A 12,861-nucleotide genomic window follows, 5' to 3' on the forward strand; every position below is an offset into this window, starting at 1 on the left:
AAAATTTCCTGCTTGAAATTTTGGTGAGACACAACATATGGAAAAAATATAGTTCTTAAAATAACTTGGTAAAATAATTTAGAAAATGAAATGGTGTAAAATGCTGTAACCACAGTACATAAGTAACATTTCCTCCAATAACCATAAAAGACGCAGTTATAACCAGACTTCCCTTAGCGCTCATATTTTATTCTTTTATAGCATTACAAAAATGACTTTCTGCACTAAAACTGTGCACACCTTGCTCACACTTATTTGCTCACACCTTGCTCCTTGTACAAAAAAGTCTAAGGAAAACAAGCTACACATGTTAATTTATTTGAAGTTGAAATACACATGCTTATCCTATTTTAAGAGAAATCTGATGGTTGAAATATTTCATTTCTCAAAAACTTAATGGAAATAGTTCCTGACTGTGCAGTGAAGACAGTAATAAAATATCATTAAGTGGAAAATTGTACTTGTTATAAATCCACTATTTTACACCTCTATAGAATCATAAACATTTAAGAGATGTTCTAACAAGCAAATAGTCCAATAAAATATATGTTTTGGTGTCAAAAGATGTTCTGTTAATTTTTATTATTTCTCATCTCCTTTTTTATGTATAATATGCACAAAATAGAGAAAGAAACTTGGGGAGAGAAATTACAATTCCACATGTTTTATATATTAAATTTATTTCTGTAAAAGTATTCACATGGACAACCAGAATTTAAGCTTTGATCGTTATCCTAGAATGATAAACTCAGAGAACTACTTTCCTGTGTCCTTTATTGACAGAGAAGCTCTACATTCTAGGGAGGAAAATTTGCATGATTCTTTCTGTTTTCCAATGAATTATCTGAATTCCAGTTTCCTGGACGTATTGATGATAGATAAATTATATGAATTTAAAGTCAGATAAGAATTCAATAACAGTCTCTTCACTCCTTTAATTATCTGCTTATTAATCCTCATATAATTATTCTGCTTATTAATTCCAATAGAATGGGAATCAGAATAATGCTTTCCTTATGAGCTGACAGGAGGCTTTCCTATAAAGGATATAATATAAAACCAGCCACATAGTAAATGTTTAATACATTTTATTATTATTTCACTATAAGAGGAAAGATGACTTTAAAAATGATGATAAAAATATTTCTCAAACACTTACTGTTAAAATTAGAGTTTCAACTTTGCTCTTGATCAGGTTGTATCTATATTTCGCTAATGTACAGTTATTTTGCATATATTTTGGCACCATGTGAATATTTTACATGCATTATCTACCTTGACCATTACAACACTGTAAATTCATTTTACAGACAAAATAATTAAGGGGGAGCATTCTCTAGTCCCAAGAATTTTAAAGATACTATATTTTAAAATTTCTTTTGAACTTCTCTAGGTTTAAAGAGGAGATTCAGAGAAGACATAGCCTATATCTACATTGAAAATAATTTAGAGAAATTTGATGAGGAATTCCTTCCATTATGGAGATACTACCACATTAGACACAGCTTTTTCCCTAATATTTCCTTGAATTATAGTACTACTGCTGCTGCTGCTGCTAAGTCGCTTCTGTCGTGTCCGACTCTGTGCGACCCCATAGACGGCAGCCCACCAGACTACTAGATGAAATTATATAAATCAATAAATTGATTATATCTTTAAAGATCTATTTTACCCTCCATTTTTTAACAGATTTGGAATTTGGCATTTTTGTACTTCTGGCTAATAAGCATAATCAGTTAGATTTGCTTCTGTTGTATTATTTCATAGATAAATTTGAAGCTTATTCCTTTAACTTCATTACTTAATAATAAGAAGAACAATTAAAATTTTAAATTCCCAGAAATATAGAAATATTTCAAAATGTAAGCAAAATAACTGCACATTAGCTAAATATAGATACAACCTGCTCAAGAGCAAAGTTGAAACTCTAATTTTAATATGAACCAAATCTCATGTGTGTCAGTGTATGTATGTGTGTGTAAGACATGAAGTTTTGTTTGACTTGAAAAATAAATAATAAAAGAAAATATTAAATATTTACTTATCATGCTATATAGCATGATCATAAACCACAGATTATATACTACTATTTTAACTTTCAGGTGGCTATTCCAAAGAAAGGAAATATTTGAGAAAATGATGCAATTCTTGAGACTCCTTGAAAATGAGAAGTCATAACAGTTTAGTGACTGAATTAAAATTATAACCCAACAGTAGAATGCAAGTCAAATTCACAAAAGAATTTGTACAGATAATCCTCAACCTGCTTAATTCACAAGAAGAGTTCTAAGTATTGAACATGTCTCCTAAAAGCAGGGTCCAACATTAACAACAATCTGAGTTGCAATATTAATATAAATAGAAACCAGAGAGAAAATTCTAAAATGTAGTCAAAAGTTTGATAATATTGATAACAGTATGTAATCAAATATGTGGCTATTAGTAAAATTCTTTTTTAAAAACAAGGAAAATTGAAACTTGTGGTGTGGTACCATTATTACCCTATTGGTAATGTTAAGGAAAAACATTTTCAACAAAATATTTTTAAATTTTTCAATAAAATAAAAATTTTCTAAAATATTTCATGAATAAATATTTTTCATTCTTGAAAAATAAATAAGATTATCCTTTAAATTATTAGATCATTATAGTTGAGATGTATGTCCTTTTAGTTTACAGCATATATGAAATTACATATACAATGATTGTATATATATTCTTATACATAGTAATATAATACGTGTGTGTTCAGTCACTCACTCATGTCCAACTCTTTGTGGCCCTGTGGACTGCAGCCTGCCAGGCTCCTCTGCCTATGAAATTTTCCAGAAAATATAGTGCAGTGGGGTGTCATTTCCTACTCCAGGGGATCTTCCTGACCCAGGAATTGAACCCACATCTCTTGCATTTCTTGCACTTCTTGCACTGGCAGGAGGATTCTTTACCACTACTGCCACCTGGGAAGCCCAGTAATATATGATATATTTATTATATAGTGAATATACTATATATATATGAATGAAGCTAAAGTGACATATGCACCTTTTAACTATAAGGTCCTGAAAATTTAGAGTTTAAAAGAATAATATTATGTAATATGATGTGCATATATATTGTAATCTTTCATACATACCTATTTCTACCCTCACCTTATTATTAGCAAAAAGAATGGTTATTGATTGAGCAAATATTCTCACCCTGAGACCCACGGTTCTTTAGATTTTAGTGAATGATACTTGAAAGATTTATATAATACCTAGAGTCAATATAAAATTTGTCTGTGATATTTTACACTTTTCTGATGAGGGACTCTCCAACTTTCCTAAAGGTTAAGAGCAGCTATTTGAGATACAAGAAAGCCAATAAAGAAAAGAGAAAGAAAGAGAGAGATGGTGGAGTAGTGAGTGTGTATGTCATGGTATGGTTTTAAATCCTACCTCTCCCACATGGCTGTGGGATCCTCCTTAAGTTTAATTTTTGAAATTTTAATCCAAAATTATTGAAATAATTATGATACTGTTGCAGAATAAACTATCCAAGTAGATTATATACACACTCATCTGGTGGCTACTGCAAGAAAGGATGGTTGAATTCACCAGAGTAAATGGCTGAACTCACCAGAATTATATCCCATCACAGCTACACAGAATCACCCAAATATCCAAACATTTAGCAAGGTACAATAAGATGGCCATGTCAAGTTATGAGTTATAATTTAACAATTTGGGACATATGATGCCCATTTTATATTCAAATCATATTCAGATGATATCTATTTCACTATAATACAAATGTCTTCACACCTTTTAATCACATGCTTAGAAGTTACAGATATAAATTATTTCTATAAATTATGATTAATTGCACAAAGATTTGTTCCACCTTTTGAATTTTCTATTAATTTACTCAAACAATGGATATACATACATGCACTAGTAATGAGTAAAATTCACCAGGAAAAAAATGACTTGTATTTCAAATATTTGGAGCTTGAATATTACACTCATCAGATCATTGAGTCAAAAAAAAAAAAATTTATTTCATGTTCCCAAATAAAACAAATTCAAAATAAATGCCCTAGAGTTAGCTCTAGGAACAACTTCAATCTTGAAGTAATATTGACTTATACAAATATAGAGTTGCGTTTTGAATCACTTTTAATGTGAGGAATACATACATTTTTAATGTCATTTAAAGTCTTGTTCAGAGAAAAATGGTAATAATGTTTGTTTTGCCTTTTCTGAGTCAATTGTGAAATCCTTTAATGAATTAGCTGAGATTTACTAAGAAAAATAATAGCTCAGTTCTGTTCTACTCAACAGAAATACAAGAGTACTTTCTTTTCAGGTAGTGAGTTGAATGGACAAAATCACAGTGCCATTTCCTGCTTCACACTGTGCCCATTGAGTAATACAGAATTGGTCACCACATTCTTAGCATTGCTTTTCAGGGAGGTCATGCGCACTGCAGAGGAGCTGAGTAGGTAGCTGGTGGATCTCTCTCCATAGGACTTCCTTCCACAACAGAGCTGACTATTGAAATGTCTCCTGAAGCTTTCACTGAGCAAATAAAGAGCAAATGGATTGACACAGGAATTGCAAAAGCTCAGAACCCGGGCAACCAAGGTGACAATCATGTGACCTAGAGACGGGTCAATCTTGTTATAGTTGAAAGACCTGTACATGTAAAGGATGTGATTTGGAAACCAACAGAAGATGAAGCAGCCCACAAAGACCAGCACGATTTTGGCCAGGCGTTTCCGTGTTTCCATCTGCAAATATAAAGAAACAGTCCCTCGATTAAATGAAAATGGAGGCAGCCACATTCTAAAACACACTGTGTTCGAAAGATGTAAAACTCAGCCGTAGCATGCAAATGCTCCCAAAAGCACAAAAACGGTTTTCCTTGCCAAGATAATGACTTTAACAATTTGATGTAGCCTATTTTGGTCACTGCACTATTTTCACTTTAAAATGTTTGACAGTTTCTAAAAAGCTACATTCATGTTAAAACTGTGATCTTAAAAATGTCTTAACTTTTCCTTTTGCTTCAAGCCTTATCACGATCAATATAAACATAAATCATTTCTGTTTGTATTAAACTCGTTGAATTAAAAAAACCACAGAATAAATTCAAGCTTAAAAAATTTTAAATCAGAGTATTTTAAATAAGAAAATTTGATCTATTGAAATAGGGCATGACTTTTTAAAAATCCTATCCACACACACACAGAAAAAAAACTTGAAATTTAATTTAAATTCCAGCCTCTCATAAATCAAAAGCATCTGATATAACTGTCATTTCTATAAACATTATTATGTTAGACTACATACCCTTAAAATAAAAACACTTTCTTTTCATAAAATTCACCTAGTATGTTTAGTGTTTTATAGGAAGGTCTTCAGGAATGTGATAAATAGACAAAATTCAAATATGAGACAGTAATCTTTTTAAATCTAAAAATCATTTTCTAATATCTAGAGCCCCAAGGTTAGCTCACATTTGTCTAATTTGTTTGAATATTTAAATAAGGCAACATGAAAGTGAAGACATAATTTACTAAGATATTTATAGTAGACAAGATATTTTCTGAGTTAAAACTATTGGTAATTGACTAGAATATGCCAGGGAAGTCTGGAAAGATTTAGGATTAAAACAGATCTGACACTGGGGAGTAAGTAGTGGTGAATGATAAACAAAAATGTAAGTGAGAAGGAGTCTAGATCAGGAAGCAGAATGTGGCGCTCTGGATATAGTCCAGTAGCATCAATTAGACAACTTGGATGGATTAGGAAAGTGGATGTGAAGCTTCCATTACTAAGCATGGGCCTCCATAGCAGGTTGAGCCTAGGTGCCAGAATTTCACTGCAGTGTACATTTATTTACTATTTACTTATTGGAAAAGCTATAAAGTTGAATTAGACCAAGTCTGACCTTGGCACCAGCCCGCCCTCTGCTCCCTTTCACTCTTGTTTTGAGGCCCTCTGTTCCCAGTCTCCTGCCTTGGTGTTCTAACCAAACCTCACCCCCAGTCCCCGGGTAGTGTCCTAGTCCTTTTCTGATGTAACCTTCCCCCAGACTTTCTGTCATCCCCTGTGGGCTAATGGGAGAAGAAACAATAATTGAATAAATATATACTCAAAATGTGACTCAGATGGTAAAGAATCCACCTGCAATACAGAAGACCTGGGTTTGATCCCTGTGTCAGGAAGATCCATAGGGTCACAAATAGACACAACTGAAGCGACTTAGTACACACACATACTTAAAATGTGAAATTTTTTCTGGTTTGTTATGTATTTCTTTGCATAAACATTTGCATGTAAAGAAAAGCCATCAGAGACATTCTAACAGGCATGTTCAGGTGTCGGATAAATTGGACCTCAGTGGACTTTTACAGCTAAGCTGCTGCTGCTGCTAAGTCGCTTCAGTCGTGTCCGACTCTGTGCAACCCCATAGACGGCAGCCCACTAGACTCCACCATCCCTGGGATTCTCCAGGCAAGAACACTGGAGTGGGTTGCCATTTCCTTCTCCAATGCATGAAAGTGAAAAGTGAAAGTGAAGTTGCTCGGTCGTGTCCAACTCTTAGCGACCCCACAGACTGCTAAGACATGGCCACGAAATAGAGACCCCTGTCTCCAACATCCCTTCTAGTTCAGGCTACTGCATGTCCCAGTGTCCTCTTACTGTTCTAATCATTCCTGGTATTGAAAGCCCATGAACTAGAACTCAAAATAGCACTGACTGCTTCTCACCAGCATGCCCTCAACATACACACCTACAGAGCTTACCTGTTTTTTGGTATGTTCATTGTATTCTCCTGGAAGATTATGTGCACTTTTAATTAAGGTCTTTGCAATGTGATAATAATAAACACTTATGATAACAAGTGGTATGAGGAAGTAGACCAAGAAGATGAGCACTGAATGAATCTTTGGATGTAATTCATCCGTCTGAGGATAGGGTATACACGCCGTGAAGCTGCCGTTATCCAAGCTGCCAACGCGTGCCACCTGGGAAAATATGGCTTCGGGAATAGCCAACAGCACGGAGACCACCCAGATGCCCACGGCCTTCACGCAGGTCCACAGCACTGCCCCTGATGTCTGGATATCCATGGGGTTTACAATGGCTCTGTACCTGGGCAGACAGTACATCTCAAATTACTCTCTTAAGAAAGAAAAATTAAAAAGAGAAAGGAAAAGAGAGAGAGATTTTACTAAGATGCCAACCTGTTTACCATAGCCAAGACATGGAAGCAACCTAGATGTCCATCAGCAGAGGAATGGATAAAGAAGAGATGGTACAGATACACAATGGAATACTACTCAGCCATTAAAAAGAGTGAAATAATGCCACTAGCAACATGGACGGACCTAGAGATTGTCACACTGAGTTAACAAAGTCAGAGAGAGAAGGAGAAATATCATATGACCTCCCTTTTATAAAGAATTAAAAAAAATAATTTTTAAAAAATAATTTTAAAACATAACAAATAAACTTATTTACAAAACAGAAATAGACTTAGAGAATGAAAAAAAATTTTTTTTACACTTAGTAATGTAAAAAAAAAAATGAATTGTGGTTTCCAGGATTAAGGATGAGAGGAAGGAAAGGAATTAACATGTACACACCACTATATTTTAAATGGATAACCAACAAGGACTGACTGTATAGCACAGGGGACTCTACTCAATGTTATGTGGCAGCCTGGATGGGACGGGGTTTGGGGGATAATGGATACATGTATATGTATGGCTGAGTCCCTTTGCTGTCTATCTGAAACTATCACAACATTGTTAATTGGCTATACTCCACTATAAAATAAATATTTTAAGTTTTTTTAAACAGAGAGAGGTGCCAACACCCCATTATTCCCAAGCTGTAATGTAGTGTGTGGAATAACTAAGAACCCTGGTGTCTGTCTGTCCAAAAGTCATTCCACTGCTTATGAGCACAGAAAAGATGAGAAAAATATTTTAAATTGTCATTTCCCAAACTTCAATAATTTGCTTACATCCTTCACCAGTATTTTCTCCATCTACACATACTGCAGGTATTATCATATATTGAATAATTTTAATTAAATGATTTTATTTCCAATTACTACTGCAAGTATTATAACACATAATCATAAAATATAAAATATTCACAAAATAGTATTATTAAAATTTACCTGAATACTTTTCTAGAGCTTCTGAGGTTGGGTCTCCTACCTTTTTTTTCCCCTAAGGACATTGAGAAACCTCAGAGAAGAATATATACTGGGGTTTTCTCCCTAATTTAGTCATAAGGACAGAAAGAACTGGAAATGGAATAGCATTCTGTCTTTATAGCTCAAATTTCTTTAATGTCAAGACCTCATGAAGTCTTTTCCTACCTAATACCATCATAGTGGTAAATGAACCACACTCCAGGACACAATAGCTTAAACACCTCATTCAATTACACATGACTATTAAGTAAGTTAATAATAATGCAAAAAGAACAAAATCATATGTAAATCTCAAATTACTTATATCTGTCTTTAAAAGCATATCAGGGTACCCATATACCTAGGATTTTAACAAGATACAGAAAAAAGTGATTTTAGTCAAACTAATTAGCATTGCTATTTCATCTCTGATATCCTTTAGAATATCGCTTAAGATCTTTTTCTGCATCTGTAAGTTGGGGATAAAAACATCTCCCTCAACGTTTTGTGATTAGAAAAACAGTACAGAGTGCCTATTACAATGTCTGGCACCTAGCAGTTAGTTACCATGCCATGATCCTGTGCCTTCTCTTTATTTATGTTTGAGTTAGTCTGATATTTCAAAAATTCAGAATAGTTTAAGCTACAAAACAAGCAGATTAAAGTCTCCCTCTGAGGTTCTGTAAGAATTCATGCCATTGCCCATAGGAGAGGAGCAGCTCCCAACCTCAATAAAATAGTCTCTCTCCTTCCTGACTTGCACCAGGTGTCATTTCCAGACCCTCAACAGGAAAGCAGCAGTTCACATTTTCATCTAGAAGGTCTTCCCAAGAAACATACAGAAATGAAAGCAAAGCAACAATAAGCAGCTTCAACTCCAAATGTAATGAAGTTGCAAACACGATGCAGACCTTGCACGTGGCAGAACTTAACAGGCGTGAGTTTCTTTCTCCTATTCTGATTAACTGAATGTTCTTCCAAAGCTGAAAGAATTACAATCAGTAACTAGAATGAGCTAATGCATCTTCTTTTCTAAACTTTATCAGATGAATGCATTCAAATAGTTTGGTTTGTTTTTCAAATCAGAGAGCACTGAGTGCTACAAAGAAAAGTAGAAGTCTCTCATTCCATCTCTGGTCCCACTCCTGAGTTAAAACAAATTTCAAATCATTACCTCCTTACATCCAAGAAATGTACTTCTGCCATTGTCTCTTGAATTAATTATTACAGACATTAGCTCTTGACATCCTGTTATGATATTTAAAGATTTTCTTTCTCATACCACCTTTATTCTTCTCATTCCTAACTTCCTGATTTAGTAAGATATATTACATTTTTACAAGATAGTCAATGCAGTATTATTATGGCTAAACAAATATTGCTTACTGCAGAGTTAAGTAGTATATTATGATGATGTGTTAAACTTAACTTTTCAGTCTGCTATTAAGTAGGAAAAGCCATTAAGAATTTCTTATACCAGGGAAAGTAATAATGCATCTTAATGGTGAAGAGTCCAGGTTTTGAATTGGGTTCAGACAATGGTTTCATCACTGTGAGATTGTGGAAATGTTGCTTAATTTCAAGTCTTATTTTTCTTCACTTTAAAATGGTAATAATTACAGTGTCTATTTCATAGTGTTGTGAGGATAAGAAACAAACAAAAAAAAAAAGTTAGCACAGTACTAAGGGCAATTAATCTTACACCTATCTCCAAATCCACAAGAAATTAAAATGTTCAGTGAGATGAAGTATGAGGAGGTTAATTACTAATCAACACTTGATTACTATGTTCTGGAAGAAAAATAGAAGTGTAAACCTGTAACAAAACATTTCCAAACCATTTGAAGCATATATTGGAATGTACTATGTAATTTCACCACCAGTAATTCCAGTTCTTTGATTTAAATTTTCAAAATGCACACCGAGCAGCAAGAGTAGGCTCTGGACCACACAGAAGAGGCAACCAACTTTATGCTGTTATTAAAGTACTCACACTATGTTTACAAAGTACGTGATACACATAAACTGAAAAAAGTCAGTAAATATATAAAGAATAGCATTTTCTCTGTCCTTTGTCAGAGCCAATTTTCCAATCTCCAAGACAGTAGATTGAGAAAAGTAGTATGAAATAAACTCAAGCCCTAGGTCTTGCTACTGATATCACTTTTAAAAATGAAAGCATAAAGAGAGTAACTATTATAATGATAGCTCTTCATTAAGTTTTATTCTAATCACTAAGAATTTTTTCACATTCTAATTAAAATGGATTCCATGAAGAAGGGCAACTAAACTAAAAAGTCACATTTTACTTCTGATATACAAAAAAGTGTTTTAAAAGATAATACTGAATAGAAATGGTCATAGAAACAAAATGAGATGCATAAATTACTCAAAGTCACCCATCTTTATAGGAATGTGGTTTTAAAAAGAATACATTACACAAACTAAAAGGTCAGTAGTATTTGGTTTAAAAGACAATGGCTCTCAACTTTCTATTGAATATTGTCTTTCCATCAATGAAGATTAACTTCTCAATGCCAAAGTGATGTAAAGGTATTATTACAAATGCCAAGAAATTTAGATGGACTCATTTTTCATTAATAATTTAATATGTAAATTAAAGTGAAGGATCATGAACACCACCTTAATCATTCAAGTTAAACTGTTTATCTAAACAGCTTAAGTCAACAACCCACTCCTAAGGAAATTTGACCAGGGTTCCATGCAATGATGTCTAATTACACATTTCTCCCCACACCCATCCAGATATTCCTTCTGCTTAAATTCCCCAAATCATGATTGTAGAGAGTCTGGGATAGGGTACTGGACCAAGAGTCAACAGGACTGGATTCTCCTCCCAGGCCTGCCTGGGCTTCAATATCCTCATCTGAAAAATAACACAGTTGAACTAGTTGATCCATAAGGTAGAATAACAGACATTTCCCACTCTTGAAATATATGGAAAGAAGATTTTATATCAAAGATGTATTTTTCAGCACTGTTTTAAGATAGTAAAACTTAGTATCTTACCTGTTGGTAGGGGGGAAAAAATCGTATCACTGGACTTCAGGTAATAAAACTAGAAGAATGTATAAAGTCATGTCTGAAGAATATATACTATTCTAGATGTTTTTGCTTCAAATAAATAGCAGCATTTAGTTAGTGAAATAAGTCTTCTCCTTATTTGGAAAAAAAAATCAAAATCAAACACTTTCCTAGTATTAGGGCAGACAGTCTTATCTATCAGGTTATTAAACTACTGAATAAGGAAAGGGCACCTCTAACTTTTTAGGGACACACCAAAAGCTTCTACAGGATTGTTGCACATCTATTCTATAGTTTTTCTATGAAATGGATAATGAAGATCCCCAAAGTGTGTGTGACTCAATGGACATGAGTTTGAGCAAACTCGGGGAGATAGTGAAGGACAGGGAAGCCTGGCAGTGCTGCAGTTCATTGGGTCGCAAAAGCTCACACACGACTTAGCCACTGAACAATAACAAAGTGTGTGGAAGGGAAAGGCTAGGCTGTGCAATTTTAAACTAATGCAAATGTTTTTTAAATAATGGTTTTCTTATTTTTTTTTCAAGCTTCACATCTCTGTCCATTTTAACTCCTTTTACTCTGATTATCTGATAGAGTCTCTCTCCTCCTCTCCCCTCTTCCTCCCTGCCCTTCACTTATCCCTCCTTGCCCAGGTACACTTCCGCCCCTCTCCACGGCCGCAGCCTCTGCCCTTACCTGTCAGCACTGAGGGCAGTGAGCGTGAACACGGACACCCCCACGGAGGTGAGCTGGATCACCGGGATAAGTTTGCAGCCCACCTTCCCGAACATCCACTCGTCGAAGAAGTAGCGCGAGGCATCCACCGGGACGCAGGTGAGCAGCAACAGCACGTCCCCAGCGGCCAGGTTAGAGATGAAGATGTTGGGGACGCTCCTCATGGCGCTGTTGGTGATGAAGATCTTCACCAACATGATGTTGCCCAGCAAGCCCACTGTGATGATGAGCAGGTAGAGAGACGGGATCACACAGCGGATCACCAACTCCGCAGTGGTCCCGTCCGGGGCGGGTAGGAAATCCCTTTCCGACATCCCGGGAACGAAACCGCTCCGATTCCCGCCCGCGGGCTGGGAGAGGTTGGAAAGAGACTCGGGTGGCATGGTCTCTTTTCCAGGAGAGTTCGTTGAAGTTTCCGTGGGGCCAGGTGCCCAGAAGAGTGCAACTCACTCTTAGGCTGAATGGATTTCCCTCCCGCCAGGACAAGCTTCCCGCCCGCGAGTATCGGGTCACACCGCCTGGTCCCCAGGAAGACCCGGCGGGTGAGAAGTGTCCACAGGCTCCAGCCCTTCACTTTTAGAAGGGGCGTGTTGGCTCCTGCTGGCTCCGAATTTAAAAAAGAAAAAAAAAAAAAGCAAAACAGTTGAGTCTTTGTTCCAGTCCTCAATGGATTGTCCTCGCTTCTAGCTAGCGGAGAATAACCCTTTTGTGAATAAAGAGTTATCGCTCTGGAATTAATTGAAGTACCTGTCAGACTTTTCGCGGGGAAGGCAGGAAGTCATCCTGCCGCTGTCCAGCCGCTGAAACACTAGGAACTAGCAGAGGGGCGGTTGGCACTTTGCGGGTCCCACAGCTTTGCTCTTGTTCCTGCAGTTCCTGCAGTGT

At 35.7% G+C, this 12,861-nt stretch overlaps 1 protein-coding gene across 1 annotated transcript; it reads right to left on the reverse strand.

The window, feature by feature from the left end:
• Window positions 1-3,045: 3,045 nt before the first annotated feature.
• NMBR (neuromedin B receptor) lies at window positions 3,046-12,589 on the reverse strand. Its single transcript, XM_027552179.1, has 3 exons — window positions 11,938-12,589; window positions 6,794-7,142; window positions 3,046-4,771 (listed from the first exon to the last, which is right to left on the reverse strand). The coding sequence occupies exons 1-3, from the start codon at window positions 12,357-12,359 to the stop codon at window positions 4,370-4,372; spliced, it is 1,173 nt and encodes a 390-aa protein (XP_027407980.1). The 5' UTR covers window positions 12,360-12,589; the 3' UTR covers window positions 3,046-4,369.
• Between the last annotated feature and the right edge of the window lie 272 nt (window positions 12,590-12,861).

This window comes from Bos indicus x Bos taurus, chromosome 9, assembly GCF_003369695.1.
Source record: "Bos indicus x Bos taurus breed Angus x Brahman F1 hybrid chromosome 9, Bos_hybrid_MaternalHap_v2.0, whole genome shotgun sequence".
In the NCBI taxonomy this organism is placed as follows: domain Eukaryota; kingdom Metazoa; phylum Chordata; class Mammalia; order Artiodactyla; family Bovidae; genus Bos; species Bos indicus x Bos taurus.

What these genes read in the sequence shown, in the direction of transcription:
- NMBR (XM_027552179.1), bottom strand. Translation starts at nt 12,359, where the DNA reads ATGCCACCCGAGTCTCTTTCCAACCTCTCCCAGCCCGCGGGCGGGAAT. An exon ending in ACTGCCCTCAGTGCTGACAG is followed by an intron (nt 7,143 to 11,937) that starts GTAAGGGCAGAG and finishes CTGTCTGCCCAG; the next exon opens with GTACAGAGCCATTGTAAACC. An exon ending in ATGAACATACCAAAAAACAG is followed by an intron (nt 4,772 to 6,793) that starts GTAAGCTCTGTA and finishes TTATATTTGCAG; the next exon opens with ATGGAAACACGGAAACGCCT.